General features: G+C 44.8%; 1 protein-coding gene across 1 annotated transcript in view; it reads right to left on the minus strand.

Annotated features, from left to right (window-relative positions):
* The window catches only part of LOC142573233 (uncharacterized), a 189,028-nt gene that overhangs the window by 139,424 nt on the left and 32,228 nt on the right, over positions 1 to 17,376 (minus strand). Inside the window, exon 2 of the mRNA XM_075682831.1 lies at positions 12,318 to 12,517. Within this exon, the coding sequence (XP_075538946.1) occupies positions 12,318 to 12,504 (187 nt within the window). The 5' untranslated portion in view covers positions 12,505 to 12,517. The remainder of the gene's footprint in view (positions 1 to 12,317; positions 12,518 to 17,376) is intronic.

The following is a 17,376-nucleotide window of genomic DNA, read 5'->3' on the forward strand; positions in this document are numbered from 1 at the left end:
TTCTTAATGATTTGGCGCCTTGGTTAGGAAGCCTTCACCCGAAACGTGAAATGCTGACGCCAGCAAACTTCACTTACTCCCACACAGGATACGTCATTAAAGTATTACATGAAATGCAGATTATATATGCGCATAGCAGCAACAGCTCTCAGGACTTCTTATCTCAGCTGCAAATATGATAGGAAAGCGCGAAGACCTTTCTGTAAGACCAGCCTTGGCCGATGGCACTTCCTCTATCTGAGCTTCTTGCTTCGATCACTACAAAAATGCCTGTAACAAAAACCAATGAACATCCGATGAAGACCAGGTGCATATGAGACATTTTCTCTGTGGGAACGCACGGAAGTGATTTGATTTGCAAATAACATTGCATGCGCACACTTGGTCTGAATGGAGAAAAAGCTTCTCGAGTGCTTTACAAATGAATCCTGTAGAACTCGTGAATAGTAATATTGTCTATAGGAAGAGAGGCACGAAAATCAGAATATGTTTTTTTTTAAAGTGGCGGTTACTTCGTACTGCTGACACGACATTGGCAAATTGGTCCGTCATCGCTATTGTTATACATAATATGACTAAATAACATCAAAGATTCAAGTGAGGTCGCTTATCACTATGGATGAATTACTACAAGCACTGAAGTATAGTACATGCCCGGAATGCAGTGCACCTCATACGAAGATGTGGTCAGTGGAGACGATTACCGTGACGAGAACACAGTCACACCAACAGGAGCACCAGAGACTAGCACAGATAGTCTCTGCAGCGGGACACCCAATGTAAAGCGTCAGCACTTGGATCAAAAACGATGCACTGTTGAGGAAACAGTAATTGTCACAAAGACAGGAATTTTGATTGTTCAGATGTTAGTGGATGACCGCATTTTGTCATTTTTAACTGATACTGGCGCTTTTCTAATTTTATTGAATGAGAGCCTAGCCGATGCTGACAACATTGTGCGTGCGAATACCATTCGTGTCTGCAGCTAAGATGGTTCTTGTCGAGAATATAATTAGTGGAAATCCGATTATCTCGAGTTTTACCGCAAATTATTACGCGTTGACGCATTGGTTGCCCCAAGAGTCAGTGTTGATTTCCTCTTATCAAGTCCTGGTGTGAAACGCACGAAGATTAATATTCTCTTAAAGGATTTTGTGACCATAGAAACAGGATGTCAACTTCGTATCGCCCAAAGTACTGGTGGTAAACTACCTTCCGCAGAGGGCGTACCTTCGGGCGTTTTCAGCGCTTTTGTGCATTGACTTCTGTGCATTGACTTCCTACTACGCGACAGCCCTGTAGTCAAGAGAAAGCCATAAAGCCTCAGTCATGAGGAAAAAGAAGTATGGTTAAAGCAGGGCCTTCAAGGAGTCCTGGAGGCGCGAATTATTAGGTCTTCTACTCCATCTTTTGCCTAGCCTATTACGATTGCTGCAAAATATGATCGGATATTGCGCCTCTGCACAGACTGCAGACAAGTAAGAAAAAAAGACAGATCTCTTCCCGTGCCTAATACCTAAAATAGACGAAATTAATGACGAGACAGGTGGATGCCAATGATTTTCACGCATTGACCACTGGAACGTTCACTGTCAGGTACAGCGAAAACAGACTGTAAAGAAATTTACAGCATTCTTAACCCCTGTAGACATGTGCGCGATAATAGGCTGCCGTTTTGATGCGACAACTCCGGATCGTGCTTTCAAAATATCATGAACTATGGGCTCAAGCACTTAATCGTAAAACGTTGTAATGTGTACGTGAACGACATAATTCTGTACTGGAAAAGGAGTGAAGATCATCAAGAGCACATGGGAAATGTCCTGGAAGCGCCCAACACCTTTAGACTCAACATCAACATTAAAGAAAGTCAGTTCTCTGGCAGGGAAATGGTATTCCTTGGAAAAGCATTTGCTATAAGAACCAAGGACACTAAAGAGAACAGCATTCAGCGCATCAAGAAGCGGGCACAATCACATGACGCGCATTATTTAGGAGTGTTTCTTGGGCTCGTCAGGCACCGACGCGCGTTTATAAAAGATAATGCGAGAAACACCAAAATTTTCACTGCACTCACACAGAAAGGTATGACATTTGTATGGTGGGAACGATGAGAGAACAGCTACCTGAAACTTGTGCGAGCCATTACATCTGGTCATGTGATGACTCTGTCAGAGTTTGATGTGCCGTTTGAACTTTACACGCCCGCTTCTCACGACGCTGTTGGTGCCATCCCTTATCAACGAGACAAAAATAAGCAGCCAGACAGGGAGCTCAAGGTCACCAGATACTATTCTTTTACATTCACGAAACCGTAAGGAAACTACACAACGCAAAAGGGAGTACTAGAGGTTGTAATGGGGCCCCGAAATATTTTGAATGCTGCTTGGAAGGTAATTCAAGCACTTCCCTAATACTCACGCATTGCCATATTTCTTGCAGCTTGCACTGTCAGAGAGAATAGCCCGCTTGGTGAGCGAGATTCACCAGTTCATATTCCAAGTTACGCATAGACTCGGGCCGAGACATCAGCATGCTGACGCATTGTCATGACTCCACATACCCCGAGACATTCCCCAAGGACGCATTATATTGTCCTAACTCTGGGAGGGTACACAAGAGATGGAGCTGCACCAAGGGAAAATTTATGCTGCGGAAGCAAGATTACCCGTATTCCTCAGGTTATTTCACAGCAATCCAAAATTGGGACGACATAATGGATTTTGGAAGACATACGACGAATTCACCAAGAAGTATAGGTCGAAAATAACGAGTTGTTGCCAACTACGTCAAGACGTGTCAAGAGTGTCAAATGGCCAAATCAATATACAAGTGCCGTGGAGCAGTATAGTATTGGTAAAATACTAAATAGCCCATTCAAAGTCATTCATCTTGATTTTGCTCAGCTCAAGAAGGCGAAGGCGTTCAGAGGACTTCAGCTTTCCTTGTCGCCGCGCAAGACTTCACGCGTTTTTGCGGCCAAATATGGAAGACAGGGCGCGAACTGTGTCATATCTCTTCTCGAACGAGAAATCCTCAACAACAACATATGAATAGTTGCGGGCAATTTCTTTTAATTGCAGTGGTAGCTTTGTTGCTATGACATTGCGCTGGTAAGCTCGAGATCGCCAGTTTGGCGGCATTTCGATGGGGGTGATATGCAAAAGCGCTGGTGCCGATATACACTATGGTGCAGTGCAAAGACCTCCAGATGATAGAAATTATCCGGAGTCCAGTACTACGGCGCACTTTATCAAGAGATTTTGCTTTCGTCAAGTAAAACCGCACAATTTAATTACCTACTACACTAAGGTAGCGTTACTTCATTGTTCTTACAGAATGGTGCCACATCAAAAAAGATGGACGGTAAAACTGGCTTGAACAGGCGCAGTTTGTTGGTTCTATGGTCCCTGGCTTTTAGCTGCGCCAAAATGTTTGCAAGAAGAGCACGAACCAACCAGCCCAGCAATGTGCTTTACTGAGCTGTTAACTTTAACGTTAAGTCAAAGGAAGTGCGTCTTTCACTAACTCTAGCTACTTTTCCAACTAGCCAACGCAAAACTTCCCTCCATAACGTTACACTTAGCCCACGTTATGCCGTGATCTTGTTTTATTGGTCGGTCATCGTAATGCACTATTTAACCGAAAGCACTAGCTTTAATTTCACACTTTCCGCAATTCACTTACCATCCCGTTGCGTTCGGAATTGCCATGCATGCATCAAGTAACAAAAATAAGCCTGTATTTTTATTAACCGGGGATCTTGCGAACTATATATTTCACTTTATTTAGAATTGAGACAGAAAATACAAGACATTCAATAATGGCCAGTTTTTTTCTTAGACATTCGCATTCCGATCGATTCGGAAATTCATGTAATCGCAGAGTTCTCTAATAGGAAATCGTTAGGTTGGTTCAATGCGACACATGTTCTGTCTTGTCGAGTAAGGTAACCTACAAAACAAAGTAGCTTACGTTGCCATATAGTTTCTCTGCTACTCTCAAGGCTTTCTCTACCAGCCTATGTATTATTTAGTGAAGATTATTTGGCTACATAATACAGGTTCCAGGTCGATAATTGTGCACTGTACCAAATCAGGCTTCAGATTCGTTTGTGCCCCATTACTCTACTTTGTGTTTTGTCTCAAGCAAGAAGAATCCGAGGACAAATTGACGTCGATCGAAAAAAGTGGGTGATGGCTCCTGGAGATTTTTCCACACAAAATGTCCTTTGTGCAAATGTACAAATGTTTTGTACGCTGTCGTCAAGAACTGGCATGGCTAACTTTCCGTTTCATGAAAGTATCGCATACACGTTGGATAGTTTGCAGAGTGCGAAAGTGACCCGCATTCTCCCTGTTGATTTAGAGGCATTTGTAGGCGGCACCACAGACTGTTTCGCCATGACCAGTTGCATTCTTGAAACAGTGGTTGTGACATCCCGTCATGTTACACGCAATGAATATTTAGCGGAAGTTTGCAAATGCCCTAACGAAACGTATGTTTCTAAGGCTTATGAAGACTAGAAATATATGGATTTAAGCGTGCAGCTTGCTAAGAGCGATAGCGAATCTGGGAGTTAAGGAAAGCCACAGGTGAGTGTACAGGCGCAGTAATTTACGTAGTATTTTTGACATTTTACAATCTCTTTTTCTTCTTCTTTCTTTACTGATAATGTCAGCCCTACAAGCCCATTACAGGAGTGGTAAAAGAATAAAATAAAACAAGCAATGCCAACACATTTGATTTTGGTAGAGCGCGCAATACGTATGATAACCATCTGAATACGACGTACAAAAAAATAATACAAGAAAAACAAGAAATAAGAAAAGCAGAGAAACCAGTGAATATCCCTTGAGGCATGTGAAAATAAGAACGTATAAAGATAACAAAATGATGATAAAAATGTCAGATGACTAACGCACCGCGCACTCGGAGTAAATAACAGCATCTAAATTACTCAGAAAATTATTCAAAGGAGCAGACTGAACTACGAAATCGGAAAGCATGTTCCAGTCTTTTATCGTTCTAGGGATGAAGCTATATTTAAATGTATCATTTCGGGTTACTGGACGGGAAATATACAGGCTGTGGTGGTGTCGAGAAGATTCATTATTAGAAATTTCAAACTAATTCGTCCTAATTATTTTTATTTCAATATGGATAATAAGAAACTGCAATTTCAACCTCTCATGCTTAGTCCTTGATTCAAATTGGAAAGATTTGCAAGCTGACATAGTGTTAAAGGCGAGTGCAAACGAACATGTTTGTTGGAGATGAACGGAGAAGCTAAGCTCTTGAGTCCTTTCCAGTTCCTTACGGTTTTTCTGTGTATAAGGATACCAGGCATTTTTTGCGTACTCAATAATAGATCTGACCAATGTTCTATAGGCCAAGTTTTTAACTTCAGAGGTAGCTCTGTGTAAATTTCGCCTTAGACTCCAAAGCGCATTATTCGGCTTATTACTTTTTTCCTCTAGATGTTTATTCCAGCTTAAGTTGCTTCTAAACAATAAAGCTAAATATTCGTGCTCCTCTACCCTTTTAAGCTTGTTGCCACGTATACTACAAGTAAATTCTAACGTCTTCTTTTTTCTTCTAATTGACATGCTTACTCATTTAGAGACATTTATAACCATTTGCCAGTCGTGACACCATTTCATAATGTTTTCATGGCAGCATTGCAATTTAATTTTGTCACTATAAGATTCTTTGGTATAATAAACAACACAGTCGTCAGCGAATGGTCTTATCCGAACATTAATGAGGTTTGGCAGGTCCCCCCCCCCCCTCAATAATGAAAATAAGAAATAAAAGAAGTCCCAGGACACTTCCCTGAGGTGCTCCTGATAACACCGTTTGTAGACTGGACCTATGAGCGCTTATTTGAACATACTGCTAACGGCTCTGTAAGTACGAGGTGAATCACTTTGTGAGTTTAGGATTCTTGAACACTAATAATTTTGAGCAAAAGTTTGAAGTGGGAAACTTTATCGAACGCTTTAGCAAAATAAAAATAATTAGGTCCATCTGTCCACGGGAATTTATCGTTTCTGAACAACATGAAGTAGTTCAACTAATTGTGTGATTGTAGATAGCCCTTTACGGAATCCATGTTGCACATCAAATAAGAAGTTATACATTTCAAGGTATTGTGACAAGTGTTTGGATATGATGTGTTCCAGGAGTTTAGAGCATGTACTCGTGAGGGAAATTGGTGGGTAATTGCTAATGTGTGTAGTGTTCCCGGTTTTATGAAGCGGTACTATTCATGCTAGTTTCCATACGGCTGGGAACTAATCATTCATTACTTAGGACTTAAACATTTTTGTAAGGAACTTAGACGCCAACTCAGCGTATCTCACTAAAAATTCATTAGGAACATCGTTTGGTCCAGAGCTCGTTTTAGTGCTTTTATTGAGCAATAGCTTTAGAACACTTCCTCCGGGTATACGAATATACCAAATGGGAAGGTGGACAGATAATTCGCCAACACTAGGCACTGCACCATCATCCTTTGTAAAATTCAACCAGAATAAAATATTAAATTGATCAGCCCTTTCGCCATCAATTTGAGCATTATAACAGCACTGCTTAGCCGGCGGAATAACATAACGCCAAAACTTAGCCGATGGTTCTGAGAGGAACTTCTTCAATGTTACGTTGGGAAATCGGTCTTTCGTCGCCTTGATTGGCCGCTTCAATGCATGCCTCGTGTTTCCAGATGTAGTTTTGTCATCTCTGTTGCTATGTTGAGAACATGCTTTAGGTTTTCTTTTACGTTGGGGTTTTGCATGGATAATTTTGTGGTTCATTTCAGGATTTGCCTTCCCGCACTTTTATTCTTCTTAGGAATAAATTGATCCATGCCGTTAGTTACTACATTGTAAAAGAAATTCCATAAATCATCAGTGCTCACGTTCGATTGGTAGAAGCAGATAGATTTATCAAAGGAGCTTTGAAGATATAGTCTAAGACACTCACATCATCTGCAGATTCAAAATCGCACACTCTTTTGTTTGAGTCACCCAATGAAGGGTATGGAGACATACTGAAAGTAGCTATTGGCATCTTATGGTCTGATATACCGTCTTCTACATGGCAATCTGTCAAAAGCCCTACTAACCCAAGCAACACTAAAATAAGGTCAAAAATAGATGAAGTTGTATCACAAAGCCTGGTGCGTTCTCGTACAATTTGTTCAATATCATAAGAGAACGCCAAATCCAAAACTGTTCACAACTGGCTACATCCACTTCCCCGGGTGATTATGTGCTCCAATTAAGTCCCTGTGCGTTAAAATCACCCAGGAGAATGGTATTGTGTCCCTCTCAAAAATTTCTTTCCATAAGTTCCCTTAGGCTAGTCGTTATATCTGGTGAACTATTTAGGGCCCTATATACACCTCCAATGTAAGCTAATCAGTCAGCAAGCTTATCCTTAATCCACACAGCACCGATACTATGCGATTGTTGGAGGGTACTAGTCAAAATGCTTTGCTTAACAAATATGGCTACATCACCACTTCTTCCCACTTGACCCCTTCTAAACGATTCGTAATCAATCGGCAGAACTTCGACATCTCTGGTATTATTATGAAACTATGTTTCCGTTATGACAATAACGTCAGCTTCATGTTCGAAGACCACAATTTACAACGCATCAGCTTTGTTTATTATGCTCCGCGTGTTTATGTTTAACATCTTAAAGCCATCCTGTTTACCTTGTTCGCATCAGGTGCCAGTTTTCCATTACCCTTAATATATTGTACCTCATATCTCTGTACTCCTACCATCTATACAATGATTTATTCATATTTAGTTTATCAAAAATAACATTCGCTTTACGACCTTTCTTTTCTTTCCTCGGCACACGAATCCCAGTTTCTTTCTAATCTCCACTATACGTTTGGAATAATCTTCGCCAAGCTCAATGATACCTCTTTATCTTTCAGCTTGGTAGAATCGCTCAATATCTTTATCCCTGAAGCCCGCTAGCCTAAAAATTGTAACTCGTACAGGCTGTATAGTCGTAACACCCATAGGCTGGGGGTTAGCAAAGCTGTAGGGGGGGGACAAATTTTTATTCTAGAACCAGCACTTTATGATGGTCGGGCTTAAGCTTACCATGAGGGGATGTCAAGGGCTTGCCTCGCCGCCGCCTCACAGGCCTGCTTGGTCGCCCAGGTTTGGTCGTCGAGAGCAGAGTTCCGCAGAGCCTCATACAGCCTCGACGAGAGGGTCGTGGTGTTAATGTGTGTGTGCACTGTGCTGGGCACTCCCACAGCATATGCGGAAGCGTAGCCGGGTGAATGCCACAGCACCGGCTCTTGGGCGCAGTGTAAACGTCTGTGAATATAAGGTGGAGGCGGGTGGGTGAAGGGTACGTGTTTGTTTGTAGCATACACAGGGTGGTAGTCTACGCCTGGATGAACATGGGATGAGGTGGGGGAAAGGTTCAGCGACTGAGGTAAAAGGCCTTAACGAGGTCGTTATAAGTGGTCAGATTGTCCCTGGTGTCCGACTCGTCTCCAGCGACTCCGGCGCGGTTGACTAGGCCTCGCGCAATGGAGTGGGTGACCTCGTTGTGATTGGGGAGGTGTGGGTGAACAGGGCGCGCAGGGGCCGGGATTCATGTCAGGGAGATCATGCTGTCGCTAGAGTGTAGTGCCTGGCAGAGGATGCCAAGAGCTTGTGGAGAAATACGGCCTTTGCTAAAGGTAATGACGGCTGAGCGAGAGTCACACACGATGGTGTGACAGGTGGGAGCTAGAGTGACCAAGGCGATGGCCACTTCTTCCACCGTCTCGGCAGTGGGGGTAGTGATGCTGGAGGCGTGGCGTAGGACTCCATCGCGTGTGGCGACGGCGACAAATCGTGTGCCATGGGAATATTGGACTACATCAACAAATGTGACGCCAGGTACGTGAGGCTTCTATGACAGCTCCGGCCTGAGCTTGGCGCCGGGCCCTGTTATATTCAGGGTGCATGTTTCTAGAGATAGGGTCTATGTAGATCCAGCTACGGATGTCAGTCGGGACCGGTTGTTTGGGGCCCTGTTGCTGATGGTAGGTGAAGCCGAGCATTGACACAATAAAGCGTGCCGTTTCAGTAAGGGTGAGCCGTTCAAGCTGAGAGCGTTGTTGGGCTTCAATGAGATCGACAAGGGTGTTGTGAACTCCCAGTTGGTTGAAGAGTTCAGTGCCGGTGTGATGCGGGAGGTCAAGTGCTTGCTTGCAGGCCACTCGTATGCGGGTGTCGCGCTTGTTTTGCTCAGCCCGGTACCAGATGAGGTACGCAGCAACGTAGATAATGTGACATGTGACAAAGGACTGCACGAGGTGGAGAAGCCTTTCTTCTTTGAGCCCCCCTCGTCGGATAGAGATACGTATAAGAAGGCGTATGGCGTTTTGAGATTGGGCACAGATCTTATTGAGGACCCGGATACTAGGGACGTGTGGCATAGGACTGCCATCTTGAAGGCGTAGGGTGATGGCGTCACAGGGTCGGTGATCAGATTTGGGAGGGCGACCCCACTGAATAGGCTTGTAGAGAAACTCCGATTCAGCCGGCGAACAGCGCACTCCGGTTCCTTGGAGACAGGCTTCAAACGTGTCAATCGCCGTTTGGAGGGCTGACTCCACTTCGCCATCACTGCCTCGGTACACACAAATGGTGACGTCGTCGACGTAGATGGCATGGTTGATATTGTCGACTGGTTGTAGTTGCTGGGCAAGGCCAATCATGAATGAGTTAAAGAGCATGGGAGAGATAACTGAACCTTGCTGGGTACCTTTGCTGCCAAGGGGAAGCTGGTCTGATCGTAAATCCCCGGCAGAGAGCGTGGCCGTACGATTGCAGAGAAAGTCACGAATGTAATTGTAGGCTCGCTCTCTCAGGTGGTGGGAGACCTGGTCAAGGATAGCTGCATGGGAAATGTTTTCAAAGGTTTGAGTGAGCTCGAGTCCGAAGATGGCTTTCACGTTACAGGAACGGTCGTTTAGCACTTGATGTTTGAGCTGCGACATAGCATCTTGAGCAAAAAGGTGAGGGCGAAATCCAATGATGGTGTGGGGATAGAGAGAGTTGTCTTCGAGGTGAGTGTTGATGCGTGCTAAGGAGGCGTTTTCCATCACCTTGACTGCGCATGAAGTGAGGGAGATGGGCCTTAGGTTATTATTAAGGCTAGATGGTTTGCCAGGCTTTGGGATTAGAATAACGTTGGCAGTCTTCCAGGCAGCTGGGAGGGCGCCATTACGCCAGCAATCGTTGATGTAGTCAGTCAGATGGGACACGGACTCGTCATCGAGATTGCGATGGGTTTTGTTGCTGACCCCGTCTGGACCTGGAGCAGAGCGACCGTTAAGCTTGCGAAAAGCACCATGTATTTCAGACACGCTGAAATTGGTATCTCGTGTAAGGTTCGGATTACCGATTTAATTGCTGTGTGGACTGACTTGTCCCCTGGAGATATATCTAGTGCAGAGGTAGTCAAGCACCTGCTGTGGACCTTGCTTTCGGTTCTCCGTATAAAGGAGGTTCTGCAGCCGATCCTGTTGGGTGGTGCGGGTGGTGGTATTGTCAAGCAGATGTTTGAGGAGTTTCCACAAGGATGGGCGATGAAGTTGTCCATCCACCCTGTTACACAGCTCAGTCCAGTGTTTCCGGCTGAGGGTTCGACAATGCTCCTCGGTGGCTGTATTGAGTTTGGAGATCTTACTTCTGAGGCAACGGTTTAGGCGCTGCACCTTCCATCGAGCTAGGATGGAGGCCTTAGCCTCCAGAAGAAGGGTGAGGCGGCTATCATGCGTTTAACTGGGGCATCTGTAGTTACCACCCGAGAGCTCGTTTGAACATCAGTGCGTAGCGCTTGCATCCAGGTGTTGATGTCGGCAATGCCTTCTGCTGAGGTAGCACCAATGCGTACCTTACGAAAAACATCCCAGTTGGTAATGGTGAATTCTCTAGGGGGGGGGGGCAGGGGAGGCAGCGAGTTGGGGTACAGAAAGTAAGGATATAATGGTCGCTGCCCAGGACTTGCTGGAAATTGGTCCAGTGTGCCTTGTTGATATGATTGATGAAGGTGAGGTTGGGGGTAGAGTCCCGGGGAGTGGAGGTACCGAGGCGTGTGGGAGAGGGATCCGTGATAAGCGTGAGGTTTAAGTCGTGGTAATCTTGCCAGAGGTTGCGAGCTGCAGATTCCGTGCGAACGTAGCCCCAGCCTGTGTGGGCGAGGTTTCAATCGCCGCAGATGAGTAGGGGTGCGTTCCAGCTACGTGAAGAGCCTTCTTAAAGAGGGTGAGGAAGCGACACTTTGCTCTGTCCGTGGGGCTATTGTAAATGTTCAGAAGGAAGATGCATTCTTTCCGTTTACGATTGGGAATTAATTCGAGCAATAGATGTTCGATGTGAGGAATATAGAGATCATGTTGAATAACAGGGATACGACGCCGTACTAGGGTGGATACTCGGCGAAGAGGGTGGGTGCTATGGAATGTTTTATTACCGGGGAGCGTGGTCGGGGGCGTTATTGGTTTCTTGAAGCAGGATAGCACCCGGGCGGCGGGTATGTTGGCGTAGGTATGATTGAGTACCGGTTGTTTTTCGTGAAAGCCTAGGCAGTTCCACTGCCAAATGAGGGTGTCTTGATTAGTGTGAGCCATGAGGGGAGATATTGGATGTCGCCATAGGCGTCCCGGAAGGGTCGCAGACGGGGGCGGCATAGCTAGTAGGCGTGAGAGTATGAGTTTCCTGGTTGGCCGCTCGTTGGACAATACCAATGAAGGTGTGCTGGATGAAGTCTAGTGCATGCTGGAAAGTGCTAATACTAGTTTGAAGTGAGATGAGCATGTCTTTAACTTACACCTATCGCACAGAATGCCCCTGCCCCTAGTCAGGCGGCTCCCACGACTCGCGCCCCCAAGAAGAGAGCCCTGCAAGATGGAGCCATGGGCCAGGTCCGTTCTGAAGTTAAACCTGTTAGCAATAGGAAGTTTTCAGTTGGTCTTCTTCGGACCAGCTGTGCCAGTGCTCCCCGCCATAGAAAAAATGGAGCTAGCGTATCAGTATATAAACTCATGACCCCTGGTTCCCGCTGCAGTTGCCATAAAACAGATGTAGTTCGACAAAAATGCTTTGGCAGACATTTTCACACCAAACACCAAATATGCGGTACATTTACAAACTGCTGCTGCTTTCTGTTGCAGCTGTAGAGGTTCCACGGCACGGTCACACAACTGCTTCCCTTTACCCCTGCTCCCGAAGGCAGCTTTGCAAGATTACCTTGAAAAGGGAAATAGAGAAAGAACGTTCCCTTACCGTCGATATCGGGGTTGAAGATGTCCGTCATTTCTTGTTCCTCACCCTCAGGACCTTCATCGCTGGGCCATGCTTTTTTGTTGGTTGTTGCCCGTTTTTCACTCTTAGTATCGGAAAGATTGCTTCCTTCCATACTCTCGGCATTAGCAGGTCGTCGTTCACCCGAAAGTGAGCTTGCGCTGGCCATTATTGTCGGTCATCTATATCGAAGGATAAGTAGCTTTTCTTAACCAGCGGTACGGGTACCGAATCTGAAATAATTCCGTTAACCATTTCGCATTTTCTTTGTTTGGCAATAGAGAAACCAGCTAGTGGGGCGAGAAATGATCCAGAGAACATTAAGATTCCTCATTTCACACACCAGCGCCGTACAGTCTCTCAGAGTGTGAATCTGGTGCTTTTCTCTACACTGGGTAACAGCGGCATTGCTAGCGCTTTATAAGAGTCAGTGGGTTGACGGCGCGTTTCAGTCGAATAGCGCTGGATTGGGCGCTAGTCTCACTGTAACGACGCTGAGGCCTACTCGTTCCTGCCGGAATCTGAATTTTTGCAGCTGGAATTCGCTTGCGGCCACTGAAATCTGCGCTGGTTGCGGTTGTGGCACAGTGGTTTCAGTATTAAGTTCGGCGTAACCAGCCGGCGCCGTGGAATATCAATGCTTAAATAGGCTGCACCGTGGAATACCAGCTTGATACCTTAAGGAACGCTATATTATGAGGTCGTCAATGTCTGCACCGTCTTGCAGCATAGAAGAAAAGTGGCTGAGCTGTTGCACTCTATGTATTCGTGCACATACGCAACAGACGATCGCTTTTGCTCCAGTGGGGATAATTAATTTATTGAAATAATTTACACAAACGCTCACACACAGTTATGTGTATACCTTTACTTCTAAAGAACCATGGTAACGTAATAGCAACGTTGAGGACGTACATTAAGTGGCGTTATAATAAATGCTAGTGACGTACGGGCATAGTCGTAGTAAATCAGATGTCCTAAAAAGCCGTAGCCACTCTTACTTCTATGAAGACAGTGGGCAAACACGCTACGCGCTTCGTGTAACGCATTGAATAATGGAGAAAAGACATAACTATCTGGAAATCTAATGCATATTTATTTATGTATTTATTTATTTACAGTACCCTCAGAGTAAATATAGATTATAGAGGAGACAGGCTATATAAAGGAGGTTAAAAATGTGATTATACATTAAAGGCATAGTATCAGTTACAATGAAAAATTATGCTTGCTCACTAACTTACACATCATAGTAAAAAAAAAGCGGTAGTTCACCAAAGAAATCTGATGATGGACTTTTCAATACAAAATTTAGGAATAATGGATCAATACCTACATAGTCACAAATATTGTATTTATAGAATAAAAAGTCCCACCATACACATTTACCACGACTATCATGATTTAGATGTAGTTAACTATAGCATCTCCAAATTGAACAGGATTAGTTATACTAACAATAGACGCTGGCAGACAATTCCATACTTTGTATGTTTTTGGTAAAAATGATTGCGAATGTGTTATTGTGTTGGAGTGAGACACATGTACCTTCTGCGTATGATATCTACGTGAGGAAATGAATGCTACTGGATTAGTCCATGCCTCACCAAAGCTCTGCGTTCTGGTAGTAAATCTTATGAAATAAGCATAGGCGTGATAGTTTCCTGCGGGGTAACAGGCTAACAGGCTAACTTTGAACTTTTGCCTAATATTACTATTAACATGCCTCCTTCTTCAACCAAACATGAACTAGTTGTTACGTATAGCTCTCGCAAGACCCTGGGTAATTATTGCAGATAGCGGCCGTATAGCGCTCTTGAGTAATTGCAAAGGTAATTTATTTAAAACCAAATATTTCACAGATGCTTTGCACGCACTGACCCACAAAACATTCATATTAGACGCTATTTTGTAACGCCTGACTGTAACTTCAAGCAGTGCGAAGACAAGTGCAGGAACCGAAAACGAACACAGCAGAAAGAATGCTGAACTGCCGACTGAAATATATATTGAAGGAACAACCAGCATTGTAAGATATCAGAAACGCCAACAAGAACCATAACGTTGAAGGACATGCGTGTTCATTCTGTAGATAGTTCAGTTCTTTCAGGTCATTAGGGTAAATTTGTATGTGGGTTTTAACACTGCCTAACGCATGCCCCAATTATTTTTCGCAAATTTTGCACCGGTGCTGTGTAAACTTCACATTGAATACAAAACTCAGATATTCTTCTCCGTCTTAGAGCAAATTTCATGTCGGTGCGATATTCTCTTCTTCCACGACATGAACAGAGTGGACGCTTCGAATGACGCGTCAAAATAAGAATAATAAGATCTAGGCCAACTCGAAGTATGGGGGTGGGTGAACTGAAAGTTGGAGGGGTGCTTAACATACTTGGGCAACTCCAGTGGAGTTTCTGCACTTTTCTTACTTCGACCATGTTTTGCGCTATCAGCATCGAAAGTTTGAAATGTCTAAGTTAGTTGGCGAGCTTTGAAAAAGTTTACTATTAAGTAAGCTTTGCTAATTTTTCAAACATTTTCAAATTTCGAGCTTTCGATGCTTATCGCGCATACCATGGCCCAAGTAAGAAAAGTTCAGAAACTCTACTGGAGTTGCCCAAGTATGCATAAGCACACCTCCAAAATCACCCGCTCACCTGCTCCGAACTTCAAGTTGGCCCACCGCCAAATTTACATTTCCCCATGTCCAAATTTCAAGTTGGCCAACCCCCAAATTGAAGTTGGCCTACCTCCACATTACAAGTTGACCCACGAGCAAATTCCAAGTTGGCATATCCGCAAATTTCACTATGGCCTCGTCCAAATATAAAGTTGGCCCTCCCCAAATTTCAGTTCGCCCATGTGCAAAGTTCAAGTAGGCCCACCCCAATTTCAGTTAGCCCACGTCCAAATGTCAAGCTGGCCCACCGCAAACTTTAGGCTGGCCCTTCCCAAAATTTCACGTTGGCCCACTCCCAAAATTTCAAGTTGACGCACCTCAACTTTACGTTGACCGATCCCTAAATTTCAAGTTTTCCCACCCGCATATTTAAGTTCTCCTGCTCACAAATTTTAGTTGGCCCACCCCCAATTTTGATTGTCCCACCACCAAATTTAAGTTAGCTCCCTTCCAAATTTCAAGTTGACCCATCCCTCAATTTCAGTTGGCCCACCCCTACTATTAGCTTCCCCATTCGTTTTCTATAGTGCCCTATGTATCTCTATGTGTATTCTCTTTTTATGTTAGTTTATTGGTTTAAATTGTTCCTGATCGTTTAGACAGCTACCAAACCTCTACATTCACACTGATATAACGATTAGATAACTTGGCAAATTACGCATGTTGTGCAGGAAAAAACCATCGCACTTTTTGCGTGATGGAGTTCAAAAAATGCTTAGTCATTAAAAAAGTCGCAGTTTTTCAGGAAAGGCAAAGCATCGATCGCGATGGTAACATAGTAGGCAGGATACGATGCAAGAATAGTTACTTATTGCCCGTACAAATTTGTAAGCCTTCGCTTGCTAACTAAAGCTTAGTGCCACGCGTGACCAAGGAAACATGAGCAAATCTCACAGTTCCACCGTGGAAATTCGATCTCATAACGCTGAAATAAGGAAGCGCGGTAGCAGCAGCGAGCGAATCGAACTTAGTGCTTCCTCTTGCTTCAGCGCAAACACACGCAAGGCGGACTCTGTCAACGCCATCTAGATAGCACAAGTCCTGTTCACTCCGATTTACGACGTCATGCTACCTGGTCCGACTGCCATAGAATCTAATGGGAATGCTCACGAGTGAGCCATGGTGATTTTGGCCATGTTCCTAGGGGTGTGCAGCGCAACCCGGATGAAAGACGAGAGGAAGTACACAATACGAGCGCACTTCTTCTCGTCTTTCGTCCGGGTTGCGCTGCCCACCCGTAGGAACATGTTGAATCGCCAACTCGCCCAGCTTGCCGTGTTAACTCAGTGATTTTGGCGCCATTGCTTTCGTCACGCCAGCCTTGTCAATGGGAATTTCCTGCCAGGTAGTATGACGTTATAGATCGGAGTGAACAGGCCTTACGCTGTCTAGGTGGTGTGGACTCTCCCCGTCACAAATGGCTTTGTAGATAGGACTCGCACGGCTGCGTCATACGCAGCAGCAGCCGGAGTAGAACGCCCCTCCCCTAAACCTCCCCTTCCATCGTGCCTTGTGCGCGTCCCTTCCTTGCCGCTTTCCTCCATTGTGCGTGCGAGATTGAGCCGGCATTGTATTCTTACCCTCGCCCGCTTTCCCTTGTACATACGGCCCACCGCGGCGATGTTATTGTCCATCGACTTTATACGGATCATGGGGCTGTAGTGTCCATATAATTGCTATCACAATAAAGTGCCTGCAGCTCTCATTATACGAAATTACCCCGTACATCCTTAATTCATAAAACGTTCCTAACGAGTCAAAGAAAATAGGCCTTAGTCTTTTTCATGTAGTTCCTAGTTATTCGAACCACTTCAATCTTTGCTGGCATATCACCCTAAATACGCTCTCCGTAACGGCTAAACAAGAACTCGTTCGATAACGGAATTTTCCGTGTTCATAAGTAGTGCACGTATATAACGTTTTCGCGCGCTTCTATTCCCATTGATAGCTTCGGTATAATAAACAGTGCTATCTTTCTCTCTTTATTTTTATTGCGTTCTCAGGTGACACGTGTACCGTAGCCTTGCAATTTTAGCAGCGCGACGTAAACGTCGTCCGGTCTGGAAGCAAGAGCCGCACCAACTAAATCAGCGCCAACAGCCGCGTACGCATAATATTCCCTGCTAGCGTCGTCTGCTTGGTTCTCACGAGCACGATACAGCCTCTAACACGGTTGAATTAGCGGCATCAGAGCGGAGTATGGTGCGCCTCCTTGCCGGGGTCTTGTCATCCACGGAAGGAGGCCGAAAAAGCGAAGGCCGAAAAAGCGAAGGCCGAAAGGACTACATCAAAAGTGCGAGAGTCGATGCCTGCACTTCGCAACCACACGGTGGAAGATGGTGCACCAGCTCGAAAAGT

Source organism: Dermacentor variabilis, chromosome 2 (genome assembly GCF_050947875.1).
Source record: "Dermacentor variabilis isolate Ectoservices chromosome 2, ASM5094787v1, whole genome shotgun sequence".
NCBI classification, from domain to species: domain Eukaryota; kingdom Metazoa; phylum Arthropoda; class Arachnida; order Ixodida; family Ixodidae; genus Dermacentor; species Dermacentor variabilis.